The sequence below is a fragment of the Macrobrachium nipponense genome, chromosome 25 (assembly GCF_015104395.2).
Source record: "Macrobrachium nipponense isolate FS-2020 chromosome 25, ASM1510439v2, whole genome shotgun sequence".
Lineage (NCBI taxonomy): Eukaryota > Metazoa > Arthropoda > Malacostraca > Decapoda > Palaemonidae > Macrobrachium > Macrobrachium nipponense.
The window spans coordinates 60,948,713-60,975,039 of NC_087214.1; the positions used below are offsets into that span (position 1 = coordinate 60,948,713).

At 38.0% G+C, this 26,327-nt stretch overlaps 1 protein-coding gene and 1 long non-coding RNA gene across 3 annotated transcripts in view; both read right to left on the reverse strand.

Moving 5' to 3' along the window:
• Window positions 1-1,963: 1,963 nt before the first annotated feature.
• On the reverse strand, window positions 1,964-4,635 carry LOC135199093 (uncharacterized). The gene is made up of 2 exons (XM_064227010.1): window positions 3,995-4,635; window positions 1,964-2,428 (listed from the first exon to the last, which is right to left on the reverse strand). Exons 1-2 carry the CDS (start codon window positions 4,424-4,426, stop codon window positions 1,964-1,966), a joined length of 897 nt encoding a protein of 298 aa, XP_064083080.1. The 5' UTR covers window positions 4,427-4,635.
• A 5,393-nt stretch (window positions 4,636-10,028) lies between these two features.
• Window positions 10,029-26,327, reverse strand: part of LOC135199209 (uncharacterized) — a 44,183-nt gene continuing 27,884 nt past the window's right edge. Inside the window, exon 3 of one of the 2 annotated variants that reach the window (XR_010310975.1) lies at window positions 10,029-11,619. This is a non-coding gene — a long non-coding RNA (uncharacterized LOC135199209). Of the gene's footprint in view, window positions 11,620-16,062; window positions 17,228-26,327 lie in introns of those variants that run through there. The other variant, XR_010310974.1, reaches the window with a different exon arrangement.

Below are 26,327 nucleotides of genomic sequence, written 5' to 3' on the forward strand. Positions count from 1 at the left end.
ATATCTATATATCATATATATATATCTATATATAATATCTATATATATATATATAGATATGTATATATATATATATATATATATATATCTCTATATATATATATGATATATATATATATATATATCTATTTACTCTATATATCATATATATATATATATATATATGATATATACTATATATATATATATATAATATATATATCTATATATATTCTCTATATCTATATCTATATATATATATATATATTATATATATATATATCTATATATATATATATCTTATATCTATATATATATATTTATATATACTCTACTACTATATCTATATATATATAATATCTATATTATATATTATATATATATATATATACATATATCATATATATATATATATATATAGATAAAGATACATATATGCCACGAAGGAAAAATAAACGAATGAGGATCTGCAAGATCTTTCGACGTTAAACGTCCTTTACTGAGCAGAGACTGACATAGATACGGGAAAAGACAATACAAGAAGATTCGTATAACTGACAGATAGGGATTATAAAGAGATTAGTACCTATGAATCCGACACACCTGGAAGATGAAAATCCTTCCCAAACAAGCATAAACAATGGGTGCAATTAAAGGTTTAAAGGCCCCCATACGCTATCGAGCATCGAATCGCGCTTCGTGCAACGCGTCGAGTTTTCATAGTGTATGGGGGCTTGCGCATCGTGCAACAAGCCACTCGCAGCTGGCTCGACGCTATCAAGACATTCCTGATATTTTGTGGGCGGAGCTTCGAGCCAAGTGATAATTTGTTGGGTACACGAGGAAGGCTCCATTATTTTTGTATGTTGAGTGAAATTGAAGATGGATAGCGCCAATTCAAGAGAAGTGTTAAGTGACTTTATAGACCTATACCAGTGTTTGTGGAAAATTAAATCGGCAGATTACTATAACAAACACGCAAAACAAATTGCTCAAGACAAATTAGTAGAAAAACTGAAAGAATGTGACCCTAATGCTGATCGTGAATCATGTTTACGTAAGATTAATTCTCTATGTGCATCATTTAGAAAAGAATTTAAAAAGGTTCAGGCCTCATACAAATCTGGAGCCAGCACAGATGACATTTATAAGCCCAACTTATGGTACTACGAAAAATTACTCTTTCTGAAAGACCAAGAAATGCCAGGACGCTCTAGGTCTACTATAGAGGAGGAAAGCTTTGAAAGAGAGATGGTAAGGGAAATTTATATTTTTATTAAACACTAATTATCCTTTTACAATTTCAGGGATGCTTTCTCCTTGAACTATGTGACTTGTACTTAATATTTTAAGTACTATCTAGCAATGATATGAAGTTCTATACATACAATTATTAAGAAATAATATGCACTTCTTATACAGAATTAATTGCTTTAATTCATACAAAGTTCACCAAAACCTTAAAGCACCATGAACTAAATAATTAATTTGTTTAGAATTTAACTAACTATCCAATGGAAAAGTCTGAGACCAATTGTTAGTTTAATTTTTTTTTTTTTTTTTTACTTATTTATTTTTTTTTTTTTGGCTAAAGACTACGCTGAATTTATATAAACTTGGTCTCGTACTCTAGTTTCCTACTGACTTGTCTTGCCATGAAACGGCACCTTCTTCCATAAAATAAGCCATAAATTGATTCCTGACTTCTTTAGCTTCTTGCGGAGGGTTTCTGGTATGTGTCCTTTCCAAAGGTTGTAGAGCAACATCTCCGAGCATTACATCAGGAATGGTTAGGTTTTCAATGCCTAGGCCTATATCATTGCGTACATTTTCCGGCGGCAAATATGATGCACTACATTTTCTTCTCAAAAAGTTATGTAGAACGCAGCATGCTAATACTACTTTTTCTATATTAGCAATCTTTAGATTTATTGGTGAAGAAAAAATCCTAAAACGTGAAGTCATAATACCAAATACATTTTTATTATTCTTCTTCCTCTAGAGAGCCTATAGTTAAATATTCTGCGCTCCTTTGTGAGGTCTTTAGAGGAATAATAAGCTTTAAAAAATGCTTCCTTAACGCGAAAGCCTCATCTCCGATGAATACATATGGCAAAATTCTGCTACTATTTTCTGGTTTAGCTGGCTCTGGCAAATTCAGTTTCCCTTTGCTTAATAGGTCTCCGAATTTTGTGTTCTCAAGCACACCTCCATCTGATATTCGCCCATTAGTGCCAACATCACACATAATAAACTCATAGTTGGCATTTGCAAGGGCCAACAGCACAACACTATTGAATCCTTTGTAGTTCCAGTAATAAGACCCGGAATCATGGGGAGGAGTTATTCTTATGTGCTTGCCGTCAAGCGCCCCGCAACAATTAGGAAATTGCCATTTGTTTTCAAATTGTTGTGCGATTGCTTTCCATTCTGCGACACTCGAAGGAAACTGAAAAAGAGGAAATAAAGAAAATTATAAATATTATACCATATTATATAATGCAAATTTTAACAAGTTACTTAAAAAAAGTCACATGATATCAATTTTTTCCATCTGTAAATCCTAACTTTTTTTTTTTTTTTTTTAATGGACGGGATAATCAGGACGGACCAGAAGGCTCATTCTCTAGCCTGACCTCAAAAAAAAAAAAAAATAATAAATAAAAATATAATATATATATATATATATATATATATATATATATATATATATATCTATATATATATATATATATATATAAAGATATATATATATATAATATATTAGATATGATATATATATATATATAATATAATATATATATATATATATAAAGAGAAAAAAAAACAATACAGAAGAAAAAAAGGGCAAAGCTCAAAGGGTAAAAGATGAAGTAAATAAATGTTTTATTTTTAGCCTGATTTTGCTTAGCCAACGAAAAATTTATAAATGCTGAAATACAAAAGTTTGTACACATTTTAGATATTTTTCTTTCTTCTTCCACAGTTGGATGAAACATCTGTTTCTTCACCAACAACTGTAACCATTCCCACTCCTGCTCCTTCTCCTACAGGCTCCGAAGCATCATCTTCTACATCTTCTAAAGGATGCAAGAATTCACAGAGGGATTTTTATAAGTTACTCTCCGAGCGTCTCCAGAAAAAGCAAAGTAGTAAATTCGATGCTCAAGTTAAAGCTTGGGCAATCCAATTGGACGAACTCCCAGAAAGCACTTCGATGGAGGTTATTCGTCTGGTGAATGATGTTTTGTACAAGGCCAAAAAAGGATGCATTAATGAAATGTCCCATGTTGTCAATGGACACCTCAATCCTCTTTCTGGGACCCAACCTACAGGAGAGACCCAACTTGCATCATATTTCCATAACTTCTCTGGTAATGAATTCATATAGATAGGAAAATTATATAACTAGCATTATCAATGAAGGAGTTTTCATTTTTATTTTGTTATGTTACAGAAATGAATTTCTTATTGAATTTTCTTTAAGTAGGTAATTAGTTAGGAATCCTCAGTTTTCATTTTTATTTTGTCATTTTATTTTTTTTTTATTTTGAATTTTTCTTTAAGTATATAACTTAGCATTAGCAATGAAGGAAAGAAATCTTCAGTTTTCATTTTCATTTTGTTGTTACAGAATTTTTTTTAATTATATACAATTTCTTCTATTTTTTTATTTTCATATAAGGATTTTGATGTTAGCTAAAAATAAAATGTCATTAAAAACTGATATAGCCAGTGTTTTTTTTCCTTATCAAGTATCAATGTAGCTATAGGCTAAGGTACCTATAAGATAAAGTTATATTAAAATTGAAATTCATGTTTCCTTCAGTTAATTAATTACCTATCATTAACATTTCTTTTATGACTGAATAACATTAATTAAAGCTTCTTCATCACAAATTTTTTAAACTTTGAAATGTATCGGTATCGATACATTGCTAAATAGAGATATCTGTCGGTATCGCTAAAAATGTTGGTATTGGCATATCACAAAGAAAAACAAATGTTGTCTTACCTTTAAGTAATGGGGTTTGAGCAGTCTGTATATCGCATCACAGGTTTCAGGAATAATGTGTCCCAATGCTTGTGGAGAAATACACGTTGAGAATTTTAGATCTTCATAGGATTTCCCAGTTGCTAAAAAGCGTAATGTGGCTGCTAGACGCTGATGGGGAGAAATTGCTTCTCGAAGTTTCGTATCTTTCTTCTCAAAAATAGGAGTTACCATGGAAAGAAGCTCTAGGAACGTATCTTCGTCCATCCTCAGATAGTTGAACCAATCTTGGGGCTCTTTCAATCTAAGTTCTTCTAGCAAATTGGTATGCGAGAAATCATTTCTCTTTAAAAGCCACGATTTGCTCCACTTTGATCGCTTTTTACGTTTTTTCTCTTCGAGAGCAACAGCAATGCTTAAAAAATCGTCTGTGTCTAGGTCTGAGGATGACATCTACACTGTGCGGAAAAAGCGCTTACCGTAACTGAAACAAGGCTCTTTAGTGTGGCCTCCTTCGAGTTCGAGCCAAGCTTGAGGTGACTTGAAGCGCGATTCGTTCCTCGGTAGTGTATGGGGGCCTTAAGACAATCATCTCAGATACAAGGTCCAGACAATTAAAGGATTATAGGTGACAGCTATTCAGAACTTGGTAAACAAAACCATATTCACTATACATGACAGACATACATTACAACAAAAATAATAACTCTAAGGCAACTGATTTTTTTTATTTTTATTTAAGTCAGTAATTATATCTTTGAGGTCATTCTTAAACATGTTACAGATACAAGGGTCTAAATGAAAAAGGCCACGACTAACATTGAAATTACAATGAAAAGTAAGTTGTATTAAAGCAGATTCTAAAAGATTTCGTGATAAGACATCTCTTGACCTTGCAATTACTGAACTACCATCCCACTTTATTCGGTGGTTGTTTTCACTTAAATGAATGAATATTGCATTGGATTTTTGCCCAGTTTTTATAGAATATTTATGCTGGCTTAGCCTTACTTCTAGGCCTTTTGCTAGACTGTCCGAGATAAAATGAGGGACAATCCATACATGGAATTTTATATATTATGTTGTTGCTTTCTCTGGGGCCATTTTCTATTAACATTCCTTTTAGTGTGTTATCATAGGAAAAAACAAGGTTGACATTAAAAGCTTTTAACAATGATTTAATGGTTTCATATCCATTAAAATAAGGCAAACTGAGAATGTTCTTAGAATTTTCTTTCTGCGTGTTACTTACACTATAAAACTTTTTGCGGTCTTTATTATAACAAATGTCTAATATATGTGAAGGATAGCATAAATTTTTCCCTATTTTTCTTATGTATTCAATTTCTTGATCCAAATATTGTGGACTGACAATGCGCAATGCTCGTAAAAACATAGAGGAAAAAGATTATTTTTATGTTAAGATAGTGGCCTGAGAAGAAAGTTAAGTTGTTGGTCGGTTTCCTATAAATACTGAATTTACATTGAAATGGTTCTCTATGTATCAAAACATCTAAGAAAGGGAGGCAATTGTCTTTTTCTAATTCTAGAGTAAACTTAATTGATGGTACCTGGTTATTTAATTTAAATAACCAGGTACCATCGATTAAGTTTACTCTAGAATTAGAAAAAGACAATTGTCTTTTTCTAATTCTAGAGTAAACTTAATTGATGGTACCTGGTTATTTAATTTAAATAACCAGGTACCATCAATTAAGTTTACTCTAGAATTAGAAAAAGACAATCGCCTCCCTTTCTTAGATGTTTTGATACATAGAGAACCATTTCAATGTAAATTCAGTATTTATAGGAAACCGACCAACAACTTAACTTATGTTCATTTCTTCTCAGGCCACCATCTTAACATAAAAATATCAACTTTCTCCTCTATGTTTTTACGAGCATTGCGCATTGTCAGTCCACAATATTTGGATCAAGAAATTGAATACTTAAGAAAAATAGGGAAAGATGTATGCTATCCTTCACATATAATAGACATTTGTTATAATAAAGCCCGCAAAAAGTTTTATAGTGTAAGTAACACGCAGAAAGAAGATTCTAAGAACATTCTCAGTTTGCCTTATTTTAACGGATTTGAAACCATTAAATCATTGTTAAAAGCTTTTAATGTCAACCTTGTTTTTTCCTATAATAACACACTAAGAGGAATGTTAATAAAAAATGGCCCCAGAGAAAGCAACAACATAATACAGTGGTACCTCGAGATACGAAATTATTCCGTTCCGAGACGGCCTTCGTATTATGAGTTTTTCGTATCTTGGAACACATTTTACATGTAAAATGGCTAATCCGTTCCAAGCCCTCCAAAAACACCCCAGTAAATTATATTTCCAGGCCTACAACACATGTTCTAGGGTTACGACGGAAGAAATATGACTCCAAAAAGGCAAAATACTGTACATACTTGAGTAATATTCAACTGCATGTAATGTTCAACCCCATTTTTACTGCATATATTAGGACTTTAGCATATGTCCCTTAGCAATAAGCCTAGCCTATGTTAGCGGTTGCTACTGTAGCCTAGTCTATGATTCTGACATCTAAACCTAAGAGCTAAAAGCTTAGAATATGCCAATAAAATGTATAAATAATCAGTATGTACTCATTTCAAATAATTATTAATTAATCATTAACTATAATACACAAACAAACAAAAAACAAACCTTCCAATCGATTGTTTACATTCAGCTCTTACCCATCTTACGAGTATCGAACAAGCGCCAAGCAATCATTTTTCCTAGCACACAGTAAGCCATAAATTGTCATTAGTATCTCTCTTCAACTAATGAAACCACCAAACAGTATAATAACCATTCATTTCTATTCTTTATTCTATCTTTACCTAATGAAGATACCGAGTTACTGACAGCTATAATGAAACATGCGTATACGTAACGTAATAATAAAACAGAAGAATTCTAAAAAATACGTATTTGTTGGCAGTCTGATTTATTTTATATTTTATGATATCTAATTCACAATTTTTTTTATTAAATGTATTGCATGGACTCATTTCAAATAATTATTAAGTAACCATTAACTATAACAAAAAAAAAAAAAAAAAAAAAAAAAAAAAAAAAAAAAAAAAAAACAAAAAAAAAAAAAAAAAAAAAAAAAAAAAAAAAAAAAAAAAAAAAAAAAAAAAAAAAAACCTTCCAAACGTCTTTACATCCAGCACTTACGAGTATCGAACGATCGCCAAGCAATTCACTTTACACAGTAAGCCATAAATTTTCATTATCTCTCTTCAACTACTGAAAACTACCAAACAGTATATAAAACCATTCATTTCTATTCTTTATTCTATCTGTACCTAATGTTTTTTTTTTTCTTTTTTTTTATTAAATGTATTGCATGAATAAGTTTTTCAATTTACAGCAACCTTTTACCAATAGAATACCTAAACCACAAGGGGTAGATGCTGACCAATAGGAGAGCAGGACCTTATGGGGTGACTAGCATCAGGAACCAATGGGAGAGCAAGAGGATGGTGGCGAGTTTACTCAGTTGGCGGCGCGGGAGTTTTAAAATTGTTCTCGGTGGTCCGGGTGAATCTCGGGACTTTACAGCAACAACCTTTCGTACCTTGAAAACTTTTCGTATGTGGAGCAGTAAAATTTTTCGCATTGGCTTTCGTATCTCGAGTTTTTCGTAAGTAGAGCCTTTCGTATCTCGAGGTACTACTGTATATAAAATTCCATGTATGGATTGTCCCTCATTTTATCTCGGACAGTCTAGCAAAGGCCTAGAAGTAAGGCTAAGCCAGCATAAATATTCTGTAAAAACTGGGCAAAAATCCAATGCAATATTCATTCATTTAAGTGAAAACAACCACAAAAATAAAGTGGGATGGTAGTTCAGTAATTGCTAGGTCGAGATGTCTTATCACGAAATCTTTTAGAATCTGCTTTAATACAACTTCCTTTTCATTGTAATTTCAATGTTAGTCGTGGCCTTTTTCATTTAGACCCTTGTATCTGTAACATGTTTAAGAATGACCTCAAAGATATAATTACTGACTTAAATAAAAATCAGTTGCCTTAGAGTTGTTATTTTTGTTGTTATGTTTTAATGTCTGTCTGTATATTGTGAATATGGTTTTGTTTACCAAGTTCTGAATAGCTGTCACCTATAATCCTTTAATTGTCTGGACCTTGTATCCGAGATGATTGTCTTAAACCTTTAATTGCACCCATTGTTTATGCTTGTTTGGGAACGATTTTCATCTTCCAGGTGTGTCGGATTCTAGGTACTAATCTCTTTATAATCCCTATCTGTCAGTTATACGAATCTTCTTGTATTGTCTTTTCCCGTATATATGTCAGTCTCTGCTCAGTAAAGGACGTTTAACGTCGAAAGATCTTGTAGATCCTCATTCGTTTATTTTTCCTTCGTGGCATATATCTTTATTTATGGATTTATCACGTTCCTAACTTTCGTGACTCACTGAGCAATGTATATGGCCCCGAGCTGAAAATAAAACATATTATGATTAATATTATTATTAATATATAGATATATTATTATAATATAAAATAATATATATATATATATAATAAATATATATAAATAATATATAATATTATATTATAAGAGATTATATATATATATAGAATTAGATATATATATATCAAATATATATATATCAATAGATGTTATTAAGATGTATAAGATTGTAAGAATGTTATTAATATATATATATAATATATATATAATATAATATTATATATATATTCTAATTATATATATATATATAGAGGATATAGATATATAGATAATATATAATAATATATATATATATATATAAATATATAATATATAAGATATAAATAAAGATATAAAAGATAATTAAACAGATATAAATTTATATAATATATATATAATATTAGATATATATATATATATATATATTAATTAAATGATATATATTATATAGATAACATATAGATATATAGGTATATAGATATATAGATATGATATATATAATATATATAGATAATCTAATGTACTATATATATATATATATATATATAAGATATAAATATATATATATATAGTTATATAGCTAGATATACATATAATCTATATCTAGATATATTATATATATTATATCTATATATATATATATAATATATATAGATATAGATCTATAGATGTATGTATATATATATATATATATATATACTATATATATATATATATATATTATAATATTATAATAATATATATAGAGATATAGATATATAGATATATATATATACTATATATATATATATATATTATATATATATATATATAAAATATATATATGATCTATATAATAATATATATATATATATTATATATATATATATATATATATATAATATATATATAATATATATATAAATATATGATATATAAAAATATATAAAATATATATATATAGATGTAATATATTATACTAATAATATTATTATATATATATATATATATAATATAATTATATAAATAATATATAATATAAGAAATATATTAATAGAGATATCCTAGATCTTATATTAGATATATATATCATATTTAATACTAATATAGATATATAGATATAAGATATATGAGATATATATATATATATATATATATATATATGATATATAAATATTATTAAATATATATATAATAGTATATATATGTATATATATATATATATATATTATATATAGATATAGATTATATATCTATATATATCTATAGATATATATATATATATATATATATATATATATATATATATATATATATATATATATATATATATATACTATATATAGATATATATATATATATATATATATATATATATATATATATATATATATATATATATATATATATATATATATATATATCTATCCTATATATATATATATAATATATATATATATATATAGATATATAGATATATAGATATATATATATATATATATATATATATATATATATATATATATATATATATATAATATATATATATATATATATATAATGGGCCAAGAACACTGCCCAAAGGAACATCAGAGTTAAATTCCTGTAGTCACCATAATGGCCAACAACAAATCTATGAAATTTATAAGTTGAACATTACAAAAGACTACTATGATGAAATGGTCCATCAACTTCCACATTTCTAATTGTGAAAATAAGGGAGTCATGATCAACATGTTAACTCAAAGTCTCCCATACAAACTTCATGGACAATGAGAATTTCTGGAAATTAGAAGAGGAGCACAAAAAGCACCCTGGCCCTTGCAAACAGCAAAGTGAAGGCAGTACTTGCACATTCTCTGGAATGAAGAGAATTAAAGGGTGTTGCTAAGACACAAAGCTCAGTACAGAATACAACATCTGAAGATGTTAGGAGAAGCCTTAAAGTGTCAACAATGCGGGAGGAGAATTAGTCGTCAAGGAATTGACCAAAACCTATAGAAATAAATGACAATTCAAGATGTACAAACACTATATTCCTTTGGAACACAATTAAAATCCATAAGATAGTATACCCTATGTGGATTACAGGAAATGGAAACAACAGATGAATACCAACATATGTGATTCAACAAATGCATATACTGCATGTAAGTGTACTGTAAACAAATAAGACACAAGACTAAAGAACGAAATAGTGCAAGGCACTTTAAAACAGTAAAGATTGAAAGAACCAGAAGAATGAGAGCGAAGAGAAATCACACCAGCTATAAGTAAAAGTTTAGGCAACTCATTACAAAGTGTAAAACAGAGAATAAAAAGACTGATGAAATGTGATATACAAAAAGTAAGGTAGGTGCAGTGGAAGGATGGTTAAGAAAAAAAATCTGTCACAACTATGTGAGAAGTATCAAACAGCCACATGAGCAGAGCTATGCAAGAATAGGAAGTAACATGTTACTATATATTAGATAACCCTGAATGGAGTACCCAGACAAGGGATTAAAGTACTGTATTACAAAGGTAATGGGGACAAGAAACTCACTGAGCAAATGTCAGTACTTCATGATATGAGAACTTGACTGAATACTATAGCAGAAAGGTTTGGAATATATGAAGTAAACACTGGTGTCCGTCATGGAACACCACTAAGCTCATCACTGCCTATCATAATCAGCTTCAGGTGCATTGCTCTCCCTCTTGTAGTCTATGCTAGTTCCCTTTACATATTATCCCCATTAGTCATCTAACTTCTACACCTTGTTCCATGTACAATCTTATTCAGGAACAAATCCCTGTGGCAAGTCCAATGTATCTAGTAGTGTGACTCGGTGGTCTTGTTCAAGTACCTTTATTACAATAATGAGTTTCTGATTTCATGGAAAGCTTTGACTTGAGTTTCTTTGGGAAAAAGTTTGAGTGCGTGGATTAACTATACCTCTCCAAACTGAATAGCCCTTTTAGTTAATACAACATTGCTATCTGCACTAAAAGACAAAGCAACCAAGAACCTATAACATGTAAGATTTCAATATAAAATTTTATTCTGTGCACTGTGAGTCAAAGTTGAACAAATACAGGGTGAAAACTCTTCTACTGTAGCTTCAAGATTGCTGATGGTGAGGATGAACAGTCCCGTACTGTATATCTCTTCATATAACCTGTAATGAAGAGATGACAACTATAAGTTCAATGCTGTAGTTTAGAAACTTTTGTATAAAACATTATGTAAAAATAGTTTTGCTTTAATGACTCATGTTCTGACTAGAACTATTTTATTCTATGTTGTACTACCTATTTGACCATCGACCACCTAGAGACAATTTCATACATGTATATGGAATGATACAAAGAAATCTATAACACTTAAGATATGACAACTTTTTAGTCAATTTGTATTTTCATAGCTAACAAATCTTGGTCTTAACAATAGGATAAATCTTAGTGCCAGCTGGAAACCGGTTAAAACAATAAGCGATTGTATAGCAAGGAATCTGTGACATCTAGCAACTCCTGTGCGTATGAGATGGGAGCTGGTCAGCGACCACGCACCGCAATCTGTGATACATTAGTCTTTCTGTAATCGCCTTGGAAAGTAGATGCTTACACTTTTGCCGAATGAGAGGAGCATTTACCTGCACTGTTTGACAGAATTGAGTCCAGCTATCTTCCCAAAGGGGTGAGAGTAATTTTCCCATCGTGAAGGGCAGCCTAAATCTGTATTCTCATTCTCAGTTCTATTCAAATTACCTGAATGGTTTGTAAGACCAGTGTTCACGTCAATGCCTAATTTTCTTAATTCTAGGGAATAGCCATGATTGGTTTCACATTCCTAATAGCTGAATGAAAATATACAGACATTTAACCACCGTCCCTCATCTCTAAGTGATACAGAACCACCTGTTTTCTATCACACATGAATGATCTTTTAGGCAAGGTGTATTGGCAATACGTACACCTTGTCAATGTCTTCCGTACAATTATACAGAATATTCTTGAGCTAGCATTTCTGGAAACAAAAGAATCTTGAAACAGATAAAAATGAATGGCAGAGCTTAAAGGTGTACTATGTCACCAAAGTATTTTGTAATGTCAGACTGCTGCCTATTCACAAAGTATTCTCTAAAACGATATATGATTAATTCCTAGTTTTCAAGCCAAACTCATGTTTCATACAACTGTGATGCTTGTGTGATATTACTCTTTTGTAGGTAATTCACTGTTTTCCTGTAACATGTGACTATTGTACAGAGCAGTTAGGTACCTTCCAACAGAACCCATCATTTGAGAGAATATTTACTTGTGGTTACTACTCATCATCAAGAGGTGTCACCAAGTTCAAGAACGAGAAAAAACTGACATTTCCATTCTGAACAATTTAGGTTGTATTAGGATTCTGCATATTTAAAAAAACTACTGCACAACTAACAACTGAATTTGCATGATGAGTGATCACTTCACATTTAACTTGGAATTTTCTTTGCACTCACCAAAAAGCATTGTTGGTGTTGAAAATACCTTTAAGCATCAGTTGTTTATTCAGACTCTTCTGTAACATAAGGGCATATAACATTTAAACTTATGCACAGAGTTGATGCACACAATAAAAAGAGTTGGGTCCATACTGCCATTCTTTAATTCATAAAAAGATATACTACCTGGCTTTCAAACCAATGCTAAAACTTTAATCAAGACTTTTTTAACCTGGAAATAATTTAGATAAGATTTGATTCTATTCATTAACAAACCATCAGACTCCATTTATGCTAGTGGTACTTATGGGGAAATAAACTGGAATTTAGACTGGCTACTTAAACAGCTATGCAATGGTTAGTAATGGGCAAACATATGTCCACATCAAGGGTCTTTACACCTGAAATACAGTGGTACCTCGACATAAGAAAGGCTCAACTTATGAAAAACTCGAGATACGAAAGCTAATACGAAAAATTTTACGGCTCTACATACAAAAATTTTTCAAGATACGAAAGGTTGTTGCTGTAAAGTCCGAGATTCACCCAGACCACCCATAACAATTTTGAAACTCGCACGCCGCCAACTGAGTAGACTCGCCACCATCCTCCTGCTCTCCCATTGGTTCCTGATGCTAGTCACCGCCATGAGATCCTTCTCTCCTATTGGTCAGCATCCTTCCCATCATGCATCTACTACGTAGCAGCGTGCCTCGGCCACTCGTCCCAGCATCGTTATCGTACGCACGCGGTATTCGTTCGTTCTAACTATTTCGTTTATTAACGTAAATTCGTTAATTATTTCGTTGCAGTATACATACTTTATCCTGTTGTGTGAGAACTTTACTCTACTTATATGTAAATTACGTACAGTATATAGTAGTCATGGGTCCCAAGAAAGTTGAAATTCACGGAAAGAAGAGGATGCTCTCTTTGGAGACAAAGATGGAGATTATCAAGAAGTATGAAGCTGGTATGCGATTGAGTGTGATCGCCAAAGAATACGGCCGAAATCCGTCGACAATAGGCACCATCCTTAAGCAGAAGGATGTCATCAAAGCAGCCGCACCTTCCAAGGGCGTCACTATTTTGTCCAACAAGAGGACCCACGTGCACGACGAGATGGAAAGGCTTCTTCTTGTCTGGATAAAAGACAAAGAAATCGCTGGCGATACGATAACGGAGACGGTAATCTCCCACAAGGCCAGCGCTATTTTCGGCGATTTGATTGCCCAGGCCGAAGACGACGGAAGAGAAGGGACATCAACGCCAACCCCAGAGTTCAAGGCTTCGCATGGGTGGTTCGAGAAATTCTGTAAACGGACAGGCATCCATTCGGTGGTGCGGCATGGGGAGGCTGTCAGCTCACGACGAAAAGCACTTCTGAAGGATGCCTTTCCTGTGGCGATCCATGGCAGCCTGGGTCGAGACAACAGGGCCTGCTGAAGGGACGCCTGACCGGTGGGGATTCTCTACAACCTCCTTACGGTTTTCGACATTCCTCCTCCACTGGGCCTGGGAGTTTGGAGGAGGTCTAGACCTGGGAGCGTTGCAGAGCCGATCAGACGCCCTCTCCACTACACTGGGAACACTGCACAAAACACTTCCCACAGCACTCTTACCTTCCATTGCAAGCAACTGCAATTCCATCCTGCAAATCGCGGCTTTCATGCCAGTCATCTCGAAGACGAATCTGCAGGTTTGAAGAAGGGAGAAGGGGCTGAAAATGGGGGAGAGGTTGCAACAACTACATTAGGGTTAGGTTCTAAAGCATCCTCAACTAGCTCGTTAGTACGAGACCTACTGGAGTTTCTAGACGAAGCTTTCCTAACCCTGTTCTTCTCTAACTACCTCAAAGATGAAGAAAGAGACTTCCTCATTCAAAATCTCACATTCAGTACAAGGATTAATAATAGAACACTCAAGTCTACAGTGTGAGGATCTACCGAACCCTTCGGTAGTCTCACCTTACACATTCATCGCACATATTCTAAATACAGTACTAGCGTCAAGACGCATTAAAGAATCAGAAAAAGCAACTCCAAATAAAAAGTTAACAAAAGCGTATGCCAAGCCAACGATCCAATACGTCACCAAAAGACAGGCCAAAAGATCCACGGCAAGCGAAAAACTAAATCCAAATCAGGAGGAACCAACAACAGGTGTTGTTGAACCGGCGACAGAGAAAATCTGATTAGAAAACAGGAATGGTTCCTAGTCCCGCCACCCAGCGGCGGGAGGGTAGATCACCTGACCTACCTGTAGCGTGTGCTGCGAAATCTGTCGGGGACGTCGGAGACTATAGCTAAGTATATATCTGCCGGGGAAGTTGCATGTACAAAAATAAGTTTTTCTACATCACTCGCGCAGCTGACGTTGGCAGCAGCATGCAGTCAGGCAGTGAGGTAGTTGGGTTTAATATAGAATTTAGGCCAAAGGCCAAGTATTGGGACCTATGAGGTCATTCAGCGCTGAAAAGGAAATTGACAGTAAAAGATTTGAAAGGTGTAACAGGAGGAAAAGCCTCTCTGTTGCACAATGAATCAAGTGTTAGGAGAGGGTAGAAAGTAAGATGAATAAAAATAACATGAAATTAGGAAAGTAAAAGAGAGAGAGAGGCCAAATTACAATTGTCTAACATCTCCACTTTCATAACTTTGCACCCTCTTCTGAGTTAAAAAGTATTATCTTAATGATACTCGTATAACTGCGTACAGCTATGAACAACCGAACGAGAAGTACTGTGTTGCTAATATGATAGAATGCGATAGCAACATCCATTTATTGTATTCATCTGCGTGCGACAGTAATTACTGTATTCATGTTATAAATGTAGCTGAAGCTGATAAGGCAATATTACGTGCATCAGCAACATGGATAAAACTCCCAAACTTTTGTATGAATTCAAACGCAGCCATGGTAAAAGAAAACTAATAGCATGAAAGTGCACATTTACTGTGGTTTTCACACCAACAAAAGATTAATAATTTGAGGCTCGTAGTATATATGAAAAAGAGTGAAAACGAACGGAATCGCTAATTTTATGCAATCTAACCGGAGGGGAAAAACTAGCTTCCAATGAGACGTATTAGTCAAATTTTGGACTTAAATTACGTCGTAAGACGAACAATATAACTTCGTTCCATATACATTAAGTATCCAGATATTCATTTATGCTAACTAGGAACAAAAACATTAGCCGAGACCAAGTGAAGTGGTTGAATATGGAGTGAAGGAAACTGACTAGTCGGCATCATTGCCTGCCTAGGCCACGCCCCCTTACAACCTTGCTGTGTGTTAAAGACAAGCTTGTGTAATTGTAATTTAACTGAAAAGTAATCAATTACATATTTTAAGGTTATTTAAATGTAACTCTTTACCCTAATATTAATTTCAGTTGTCACTGTAATTTGATAATATGACTGGTAATTATATTTGTAACTGTAATTGACATAAGCATAATGTAATTACCAACGCCAATTTGGCTGCTAAATGGATGAAGATGTCATACAAATGAATTCCATCACTGGAGGGAATTTCTTGGTAAGCTATGAATTGTACACATTCCCTATGATTTCTGATTTATATGGCACAAGTTACCATTATTAGCAATGTTAAATGTCAACATAGTTGAAAACACGCCTTCCCTCAAGACGACAAATATGGCATATTTAAAAAACAAAAATAAACCAGAAAATGATCAACGACCAGTCAGCAAGAGCTCACAAACACGTCTTCATCGTTAGACAGCCGAAAGCAAAGTGGAGTGTTTACATCCGGGCAAGCGAGCCTACCCGCCTGCCACACGGTAGTTACTGCCTAACCACCTTGTTCAAGAATTTAACAGCCGTAATTCCAGCTACGCCGAATGTAAAGGACCAAGGGTTTGTATATCGTGTATCAACAAAGAACAATTAGAATCAACAATACTACTACTACCACTATCTCTATTTTTAGTTAAATTATTTGTCAGGCTAGAAATAGGCTAAACATACTAGATGGTAACCTGTCCACTAATTTCTTGGATATCTACTCTAATGCTTCCTTGTCTCCTGGCCAAAACAAACCATCTCTGACTGGTATTACACTGAACCTTCCTACACGAAATAACAAAGAGAACGTCAATCATGTGTGAGGGTACTCATCCTACGCTTGCAGGGCGTGCAGAACCGATGAGCACCAACATGTCCAGTAGTAGAAGGCTTGATCGTCAAACTGTAGATGAAGCACAAGCAGAGGTGTTTGCAGACGGCGAAGACGTTCATTTTCTAACTTATCCATAGCAAGTTCAAAGTACCTATCCAAAGTCAAATCGGGAGAAAAACATTAATATCAGTCCAAGGTCATAATCTGTTGTACAAATTACGAAAACTCTTTAAACGGGGTCGGGCTAGATGACCAAAAGTTCATCTGATGTGGGACTAATCCGCACAGCATGGCGAACAAGAAACAATTGAGGAAACAGGCCTCTGATGGCCGATATTTGCAGCAGCATTGCCAACAGTAACACAGATAACTCATCTGACTAGATTTTACCACTTAGTGGGTAAATATGTGGGGATATAGTTTGGGCTGATCATTGACCAGGGCTAATTCAGGTGTTCAGGAAGTGTATAGCAATAATACACTGTTGATTGACCAAACTCTTAAAAATCAAACTTAAAAATGCCTGTTGAACAAATTCTACAAAATACAACAAATTGCACATTACATTTCACTAGCAAACAATCAGTTACAATGAAAACTTATAATTCCTATTCAGTGGGTGGCCCGTATTTACCTGGCTTGTGTTCATTTATGAATACAAAATTTAGACCATAGACCAAGCACTGGGACCTGGCATTCAACACTGAAAGAAAATGGGGAGTAAAAGGTTTTGAAGGTTAACAGGAGGAAATCCTTGTGTTTGCAATACGAAACAAATGTTAGGAGAGGGTGGAAGGGAAGAAGGATGAGAGACTACAAATGAAGGTACAGTCAAAAGAAAGAAAAGGGATGCAAATACACGTCAAAAGGACGCTGAAAAGAATCTTGAGTAAAGTCCAGACCATACCAATTGAAGAGTACTGATGGCACTAACCCCCTACAGGGATGGTGTACTAGTTAATCAAGGAATTACACTTGTAATATACCCCACAAACATCTCATAATAGAACATAATTAATGATTAGGCCAACAATATGTAATATATACGAGTGTTTCAAAATCATAATAGTACTGCCCTTATTTCTATTTGGACCAAATTCATAAGAGGGAGGCAAGCCTGCCTCTTATGAATAGCAAGCAAGAACTAGTTCCTACGCAAGAGCCAATATAAAGTCTTGGGTTTGTCTCTCGTTGGCCTCCACTTCCCCCCTTGCAAGGGAAGTGGTGGATAAACACTTCTATCCCTAATGAAAGTGATAGAATGAAGCTCGGATACGTAGCTTATCTGCATCAACATCCTGTCCAGCGTGGTGATGACCGCCACCCTCTGCCCGCAGGGAGAAGGAAGAAAAAGAGGAGGAGAAGAAGCCAGTCACACTCATTCACTCTACCATTCATGCAGTCTCACAAGGATGAGATGCTATCTTGTCCGGTAAAGGAGCTGGGTAAGCTACACAACTTGTTGAGCAGCCAACACGGGTCCCAAGGAAAATGTGTCCAAGGAACTGAGGGCAATATCCCGAAAGTAGGAGGAGGTGAAGGTGGTCTGGTTGGCCCAAACCCCTGACTTCAGTACCTGTGCCATGGACAAGTTCTTGCAGAATGCAAGGGTTGGACCAATACCTCTGACTTCGTGGGCTCTCGGATGAAGGGTACTGGTGTCGGCACTCCTGTCTGAAGCGTACGCCTTCCGGATTACCTCACGAAGCCAGAAAGAAATAGTGTTCTTGGACACTTCTTTCTTGGTAACCCCGGTGCTAACAAAGAGGCGTCGACACTCAGGCCTGTGGTGACGAGTTCTCTTCAGGTAGCGCCGTAGCACCCTTACAGGGCAAAGCAGCATCTCATCCGCATCATTGTTGGTGAAGTCTTTCAGGGAGGGGGTCATGAAGGACTCGAACCTGGCGTCAGGGACCGGAGGGTTCTGAGTCTTCGCTACGAAGTCCGGGACGAAATCAGGCGTCACTGATCCCCATCCCTTCGAGTGCTTAACATCAAAGGAAGGACCATGAAGTTCTCCCACTCTCTTCGCCGATGCCAGGGCCAGCAGAAAGACGGCCTTGAGGGTCAGATCCCTGTCTGATGACTCTTGAAGCGGCTCGAAGGGTCTGCGAGTCAGGCTTCTAAGTATGAGAGTCACATCCCACCCCGGGGGCCTGAGTTCCCTGGGTGGGCAAGACCTCTCGAAGCTCTTCATTAGGAGTGAAATTTCCATGGAAGTGGAAAGGTCGACTCCTCGCAGTTTAAGGACTAGGGCCAGGGTGGCTCTGTAGCCCTTAACTGCGGAGACGGAGAGGAGCTTCTCTCGACGAAGGAAGACGAGGAAATCCGCTACCTGCTGAAGAGTGGCTCTGAGTGGAGAGAGACCCCGTCCACGACACCAACCACAGAAGACGGACCACTTCCCCTGGTACACTGCTGCAGAGGACTGTCTGAGGTACCCTGCATCTCTGTTGCTGCTGGGCGAGAAAAGCCTCTCGCTCGCAAGAGATGGTGGATAACCGCCAGCCGTGAGGGACACAGGGACTGAACTACTCGGTGGTACAGCTCCACGTGTGGTTAGAACAGGAGCTTGTGCCAAAGGGGAATCTCTCGCAGTGCCTCGGAGAGAAGAGCCAGCAGGTCCAGATACCAAAAAGCCTGAGGCCATTTGGGTGCCACCAGAATCATCCGAAGATTGCTGGTGACCAGCACTCTGCTGATCACCTTGCAAATCAGGCAGAACGGGGTAAAGGCGTAAACTAGGAGGTTGTCCCAAGGGTGCTGGAACGCGTCCTCTGCAGCTGCCCATGGGTCCGGCACGACTGAGAAGAAAACCTCGAGTTTACTGTTGCGCCGGGTGGCGAACAGATCCACAACTGGTCGGCCCCCCAAGGTCAAAGAGCCTTTCCGCCACGTCTGGGGGAAAAGACCATTCGGTCCCACTCACCTGATTCCGGCGGCTGAGCTTGTCTGCCACTACGTTCCTCTTGCCTGGAATGTATCTGGCTGACAGCGCCACCGAGTGGAGCTGCGGCCCCCCTGTTTGTTGATGTTTGCCACTAGCGTGGTGTTTTCGTTCATCAGCACTACTGAGAGTCCCATCACTCGTTCCCAGAACTCTTGAAGTGTGAGGAATGCAGCCTCGAGTTCCAGGACATTGATGTGAAGGTGCTTATCATGATGGTTCCACACGCCTGCAACCAGTAACTCTTCCAGGTGTGCGCCCCAACCCTCGGTCGATGCGTCTGAGAACAGTAACATCTCCAGAGGGGGAGTGCGCAGAAACACTCCTATTACGAGGTTCCTGTCGTCTGGCCATCAGGCCAGGTCCTCCCTTACTTCCTCCGTGAGGTGAACCAGGAAGGATTGTGGATCCTGTACCTGTGACCAACACTCCTTTAGTCTCCATTAGAGACTTAACTTCTCCAGTGACGACAGGTAACCAATCACGACTTGCCACTGCTGAGCTGACTGTTCCCGTTGAGACAGGAACCGTCTGGCTGCCTCCCTGAACCTGCTGATCCACGAGCCTGCGGGGAAGACTCGTGCTGCTACCGTGTCGATCAGCATCCCCAGGTACTTTATCCTCTGCTTGGGGTTGAGATCTGACTTCTCCCCAGATTGCGGCATAAGTCCAGGAGTTGATCGCTGTCCTGCAGCAACTGCGAGCAGGAGCTCGTCAGGACCAGCCAATCGTCGAGATACCTCAAGAGACGTATCCCGATCAAATGGGCCCAAAGTGACACCAAAATGAACACTCGCGTGAACACCTGTGGGGCGGTTGAGAGACCGAAACAAAGTACCCTGAATTGGTACACCGTCCTGTCGAGGATAAAGCGGAGGTACTTTCTGGAGGACTGATGGATGGGTATTTGGAAATAGTATGCATCCTTCAGGTACACTGAAAGCATGAAGTCGTTCTCCCTGATAAAATTAAGCACTGAGCGTGCTGTTTCCATCATGAACAGAGTCTGGTGAACGAATATGTTCAAGGGAGAGAGATCTATCACTGGTTGCCAGCACCCTGATGACTTCTCCACTAGGAAGAGTCAGCTGTAGAAGCCTGGCGAATGATCTCGTACGATCTCCACAGCTCGCTTGCTCAGCATGGTCTTGACTTCTTCCTGAAGTGCTACCTCCCTGGCAGAACCGGGAACGTTATGTCTGAATGTGGACCAGGTGCGAAGTGAGGGCTGGCCACGACTCGAAGGGTAGCAGATATCCCTCCCGAAGGACATCCACTACCCAAGTGTCGGCTCCGCAGTGCTGCCAACTTGCCCAATGGCTTGCCAGGTAACCCACAGCGCCAGCGTTTCCCCTCCTTCGACTTCAGCTTGGCGGGACCCCCATGGGAGTGGGAGGCCTGGGAGGAGGGCTGACGCTCACTCCTCGAAGCAGAAGTCGAAGGCTGGGTCTTTCCTCTTGACCTCGACGAAGCTGATGTCTTGTTGGCAGAGGAAGCGCTAGCTGAGCTCCGAGGCTTGGCAGCAGTTGCTCGAGGCTGTCCAGATGCCTTCGAGACTGCCTGGTGTACTAGGCGGTCACTGTTATCAATGTGCCGCTGTTCCACTGCAGCATCCACCATCTCTCTGGGGAAGAGAGAGAGGAGGAACCCAGCAATGATCAGTTTCGTAGACCCAACGTCACTTCCCAACCGGCTGCCCTGGTCACCCGAGCCAGGACTGCATCTCGACGTCTCAGGACCAGGTTGGGGGCGACGGGTCCTGAGGAGGCTGCGACTCTGGACACTGTGAGGGACCACAGGTTCAGCCAGGAGACTGCTTGGAGGGCTGCCATGGCAGTCGCTTCCAGGGCCGATGCCTCTTACTGTGCAAACCAGAGGTTCTCAGCCAGCAGGTGATGGAGAGGCACCCCCGGAGTTAGCCTAGCTATCTCCGGGTTAACCTGCTTGGTTGGCAACGGGTCTACAGATGGCACGTAGAATCGCCGCTGATGAGGCAGAGTATGGGGAAGTACCTTGTCCGACCTGCTGGACCTAAGTGAGCCCTCCTGTCCGGAGATGAGTGTGTCAACTTGGCCCAGCACACTGTCGGCCAAGGAGGATCGGGGCAAACCCACCGTCGTCCTGGGTTCCTTCTTAGGACCCCAGAACGACTCCAACCTCAATGGTGGTTCAGAGGGAGCAACCACTGATCCTTCCCAGTGGTCACTGTGCTGACGAATCAGCACAATGACCGGCGCGAAGGACCTCTGAATCTCGGGAGTGATAGCGTACTGCGGCGATGGACCGTCAGATCCATCCAGGCCAATCACCTCCTGAGACCCTCTTCCTCCAGAAGCAAGAACCTCGCCAGACCCCTCGTGGTCTCCTCTACCACTTGCGCGTACGACCTGCTCGGTCCATGGACCAAGCCAGGCTCGTAGGCTCTCGTGGCGGTACCGTGTGGAGCGCGCTCCTCACAGCCACCCCTGGTCGGCTCGCTCCTCCCGGTGTAGCCCGAGGAGGTTGAAGGGACAGGTGAGGAAGACTTGACGCTCCCACCCTGCCTACCAGCAGAGCCGGTGGGCTGGGAGGATTGCAGGCGATCGCCAACCCGAGGTGGCGGCCGAGCTGCAGGTCTAGTCCAGCAGACTCCGTGAGGAGAACCGCTGGACCGAGAACGGTTAGCGACGGTCCCCTGCGTCAGGCGAACTGCTACCAGTTGTGTGAGCCATCCGGTCCTGGTGGGAGCAACAGTCAGGTGACCGGTAGTGTCCACTGACGCGGTGAGAGAGAGCCACGACCTCTTGACACGTCACAGTACCTGATCCAGCCGAGGCTGGGCCTGGTGACCGGGGGGACCTCTTCCTGGCCTCGGCATGTGATCGGTCTGGTGGGACCGTCAAGTCACCCCTGGGAACCGGGGAATGAATGAATGATTGGAAGTTCTCTGGCATCCTGACATCGAAGGTCATTGACGCCGATATCGTTTATTATAAATAAAGAATAAAAGTATATTCAATTAAAACCATAAAAGCAAATATATCATTGTAAAAGTTAAATAGCTTTCAGAAGACCTGCTTCTGAAATAAATCTAAAAATGCCACTTGCATTGTATGACACATCATGTCCAAGAATCTTGGCAAGATGAACCTGCCATCCTCACCTCGAGCCTCAAACAGTATCTATTTCTTTCCGTGCTATAAGTGGGGCATTCAGTCAACAAATGCTTCACGGTCAAGGGTATCAAACCGTCGTCACAATATGGTTGGTGTTGGCCAGCTAGCAAAAACTCATGTATCATCCGAGTGTGACCAATTCGGAGACGACAAAGAGTACTCTCCCACTTTCGGGGCATCACGTTATATTTCCAAGGGGATATAATATTTGTTATTTCTCTCATCTTATTATCAGCTAAGCTTTCCCAATGCTTTTGCCAATTATTATAACTAAAATTCTTAATTGTAGGTACAAAATCATTACATGGAATGGGATACCTTCTTGGTAGCAACTCAGCTGCAGCATTCTTTGCCAGTGAATCTGCCTCCTCATTTCCCCACACACCTACGTGTGCCGGAACCCAACAAAATCGAACTGTTATGCCTTTCAGACCAATAATAAAAAGCCACTCTAAAATCTTTAAAACCAAAGGGTTACTAGAATTAAAAACTTCTAAAGCTTGAAGGACACTTCTTGCATCACTAAAAATGGTAAAATTGCCCTCATCTTTTAATGCTATTTTCTCAATAGCGGTTAATATGCCATATAGTTCTGCAGTAAATATGGAAGATACTAGAGGAAGTGCACCTCTACAATTAAAAGAACCACTATATACTCCAAATCCAACACCAGCATCAGATTTGGAGCCATCTGTATATATAAAAGTCGATTCCTTGTGTTCTTCGACATGTTCATGAAAAGAGAGACCTGGCTTCTAATTCAGTCATGTTCTTTTTTATACCAATAAAATATTTACAAAAAGATATATCTGGTAATTTCCAGGGAGGGGTTGGTGATATCCTAAATGGAAGAACTCTATTTCTGGCTATATCAAGACCGTTTATTAATTGTTTTACCCGAAAACCATAAGGTTGAGGAGACTTTAGGTGTAACTCAAAATATATACAATGCCTTACAAAGTTTGCAGTCTGACAGGCTAAAGAATTGGGAAGTCTTTGCAACCTAAACCAATACCGAATAATAGAAGACTTTCGGTAAAGGTCTAAAGTTAATTCTCCAGCGTCAACAAGGAGACTTGGAATAGGCGAAGTTCTAAATGTTCCTGTAGACAATCTAATACCAGCATGGTGTATAGCATCTAATACCTTCAATCGGCTTGGGGTGGCTGAGGAGTATATTTCACACCCATAACTAATTTTTGAAAAAATTAAGGCCTTGTATAATTTTAAAATAGTTTTGCGGTCTGCCCCCCATGATGTATGTGATAATACTTTTAAAAGATTCAGAGCCTCAAGACACTTAACTTTTAACGCCTTTAAGTGAGGAACCCATGTCAACCTGCAATCAAATATCAAACCTAAAAATCTAGCTTCATTTACACATGGGATCCGTTGGCCTTTGATGTATATATCCGGGTCAGGATGTACTCCCTGAATACGACAGAAATGGACAACAACAGTTTTGCTTGTCGAAAACTTAAATCCATTCATATCAGCCCACTGAATAATTTTGTCAATTGAGAGTTGTAGTTTCTCTCAACCATCGACATTCTAGATCCAGCAAATGATATGGAGAGATCATCTACAAATAATGTTGAGAGAATATCTTGGGGAATGACAGGAGGATATCCCATTAATGGGCTAGTGCAAATAGTGTTACACTTAGCACACTACCCTGGGGAACTCCTTCTTCCTGACATCTCCTCTCTGATAGAGTTTCCCCTACTCTCACTTGAAAAAATCTATGTGAAACAAATGATTGAATGAAACAATGGTAACTCTCCTCGTAACCCCAATTCATGAATGGTTTTAAGTATACATATCTCCATGCAGTATCATATGCCTTCTCAAGATCAAAAAAGACTGTTACATGGTGCTGTTTGGAAGCAAAGGGTCTTCACCAATAGAGGATTCCAGTCGCATCAACACATCAGTCGTTGAATGCATTTTTCTAAATCCACACTGGATAGGTGATAAAATACCCTTCTTTTCCAGGTACCATACCAGTCTTACATTGACCATCTTCTCCATGATCTTACATAAACAAGATGTCAATGCAATTGGTCGATAGTTTGCAGCTAAAAACTTATCCTTACCAGGTTTTAAAAAGGCTAAATTTTAAATGGCTAGTTCCCAAACACTTGGATAACTATGATCATGCCATATTCTGTTAATAATGCTTAAAATAAACAACTTGGTATTAACAGGTACATGTTTAATCATTGCATATGGAATTCCATCGGGTCCAGGGGCTGTATCATTACACGTAGCAAGTGCGGAGTCAAATTCTCTTTCAGTAAAAGGAGAGTTGTATGACTCTTCCCTTCCTGTTGCAAAATTTAAAATTTTCTTTTCTTCATTGCTCCTAAACTGGTGACCAGGAGCTGCTTCACACTTGCGTGATACATTTGAGAAATGATCCGCCAGGGCATTGCTAACGTCAGTTGCTCCAGTCACATACTGATCATTCACCTTCAACACTGGTGGTGGGTTGGGGGTGAATTTGCCTGCTATCTTTTTCACCTTCCTCCACACAGAAGATGGTGGTGTTCTACTGTTAAAGGAGGAAACAAAAGACACCCAAGACTGACGCCTAGCTTCTTTCATGGCACAACGGAACTGTGCTCTACATTTCTTGTATGTAATTAAATTCACCTCAGTACGGCGTCTGCGCAATCGGGTTAAAGACCTTCTTGTGGCTCTGTGCAGGGCAGTTAGTTCTGAAGACCACCAGGGGACTGTTCGTCATTTGAATAACCCTGTTGTTTTGGGAATTGAATTGACTCCTGCTGTATGAAGGGTTCCATTCAGCATGTCTATGGCAATCAGCAAATTTTTCAAACTGTTGCGCATTGGCCCCCCCCCCCCCCCCCCCCCACAATTTCGCTTCAGCTCACGAAATACTACCCCAGTCTGCCTTGTCAAGATTCCATCGTGGCGATCTCTGTAAAGGTGGACCATTGTTAGTGTTGATAATGATTGGTGCATGATCACTAGTATGCCAATCATCTAATGTCCTCCAATCGAAATCGAGAAGGCAATTAGAGCTTGCGATTGATAGGTCAATGCATGACAAGGTACCTGTCTGGACTTGAAAGTGTGTGGGCTCTCCTATATTAAGGAGTCCGGCATCCTCATTTTCCACAATT